The 555-nt window shown below is 45.8% G+C and overlaps 1 protein-coding gene across 1 annotated transcript in view; it reads right to left on the bottom strand.

Moving 5' to 3' along the window:
• Positions 1-13: 13 nt before the first annotated feature.
• LOC116379256 (TBC1 domain family member 23-like) overlaps positions 14-555 on the bottom strand; it is a 1,586-nt gene continuing 1,044 nt past the window's right edge. The window contains exon 5 of the mRNA XM_031841197.1: positions 14-462. Within this exon, the coding sequence (XP_031697057.1) occupies positions 160-462 (303 nt within the window). The 3' untranslated portion in view covers positions 14-159. The remainder of the gene's footprint in view (positions 463-555) is intronic.

Genomic DNA, 555 nt, shown 5'->3' with positions numbered 1-555 from the left:
AGAGGAGTCGCCCCCTGGTGGACACTAGAGAGAATGCAGCTTTAAGAGACTTCAGTACTACAGCTCTTTTTCTTAACTCTTCAGGTGAGGGGCACAACTTTCCTGATCTCCTTACCCTTAAAACACATTAGCTGTTGTTTCATGGTAATGTTCAGATGTCTAATAAAAGGAGTGCATGTTGAGGTCCATAGGATTCACTGTTTTGTTGTTGTTGTTGGAGAATCGTGGTATTTCACTCTTGTTGTTATCAACTACTACACTTCTGGCACCGGTCAGTATCACATGATCGTCTTTCTTTCTCCTCACACGGCTGACTTTAGTGAAGAGACAGCGACTGACCTGCTGCAGCTGGTTGGCCTGCAGGATCTCGGGGACGGATACAGGCAGACACAGTGCTTGACTCAGATCAGTGTCCTCCTCTTTCAGAGCCACCAGGCTGCTACCAAACAGGTTCTGGTTCATCTATAGAAACAGCAAACACACAATAATGGACTTAGAAACAATGAGATCTCTCTCTCTCTCTCTCTCTCTCTCTCTCTCTCTCTCTCTCTCTCT

Source organism: Anarrhichthys ocellatus, unplaced genomic scaffold (genome assembly GCF_004355925.1).
Source record: "Anarrhichthys ocellatus isolate YVR2014 unplaced genomic scaffold, GSC_Weel_1.0 scaffold3988, whole genome shotgun sequence".
NCBI lineage: Eukaryota > Metazoa > Chordata > Actinopteri > Perciformes > Anarhichadidae > Anarrhichthys > Anarrhichthys ocellatus.
Note: the sequence above shows the minus strand (reverse complement) of the source record. Positions and strands in the feature narration are given on the sequence as shown.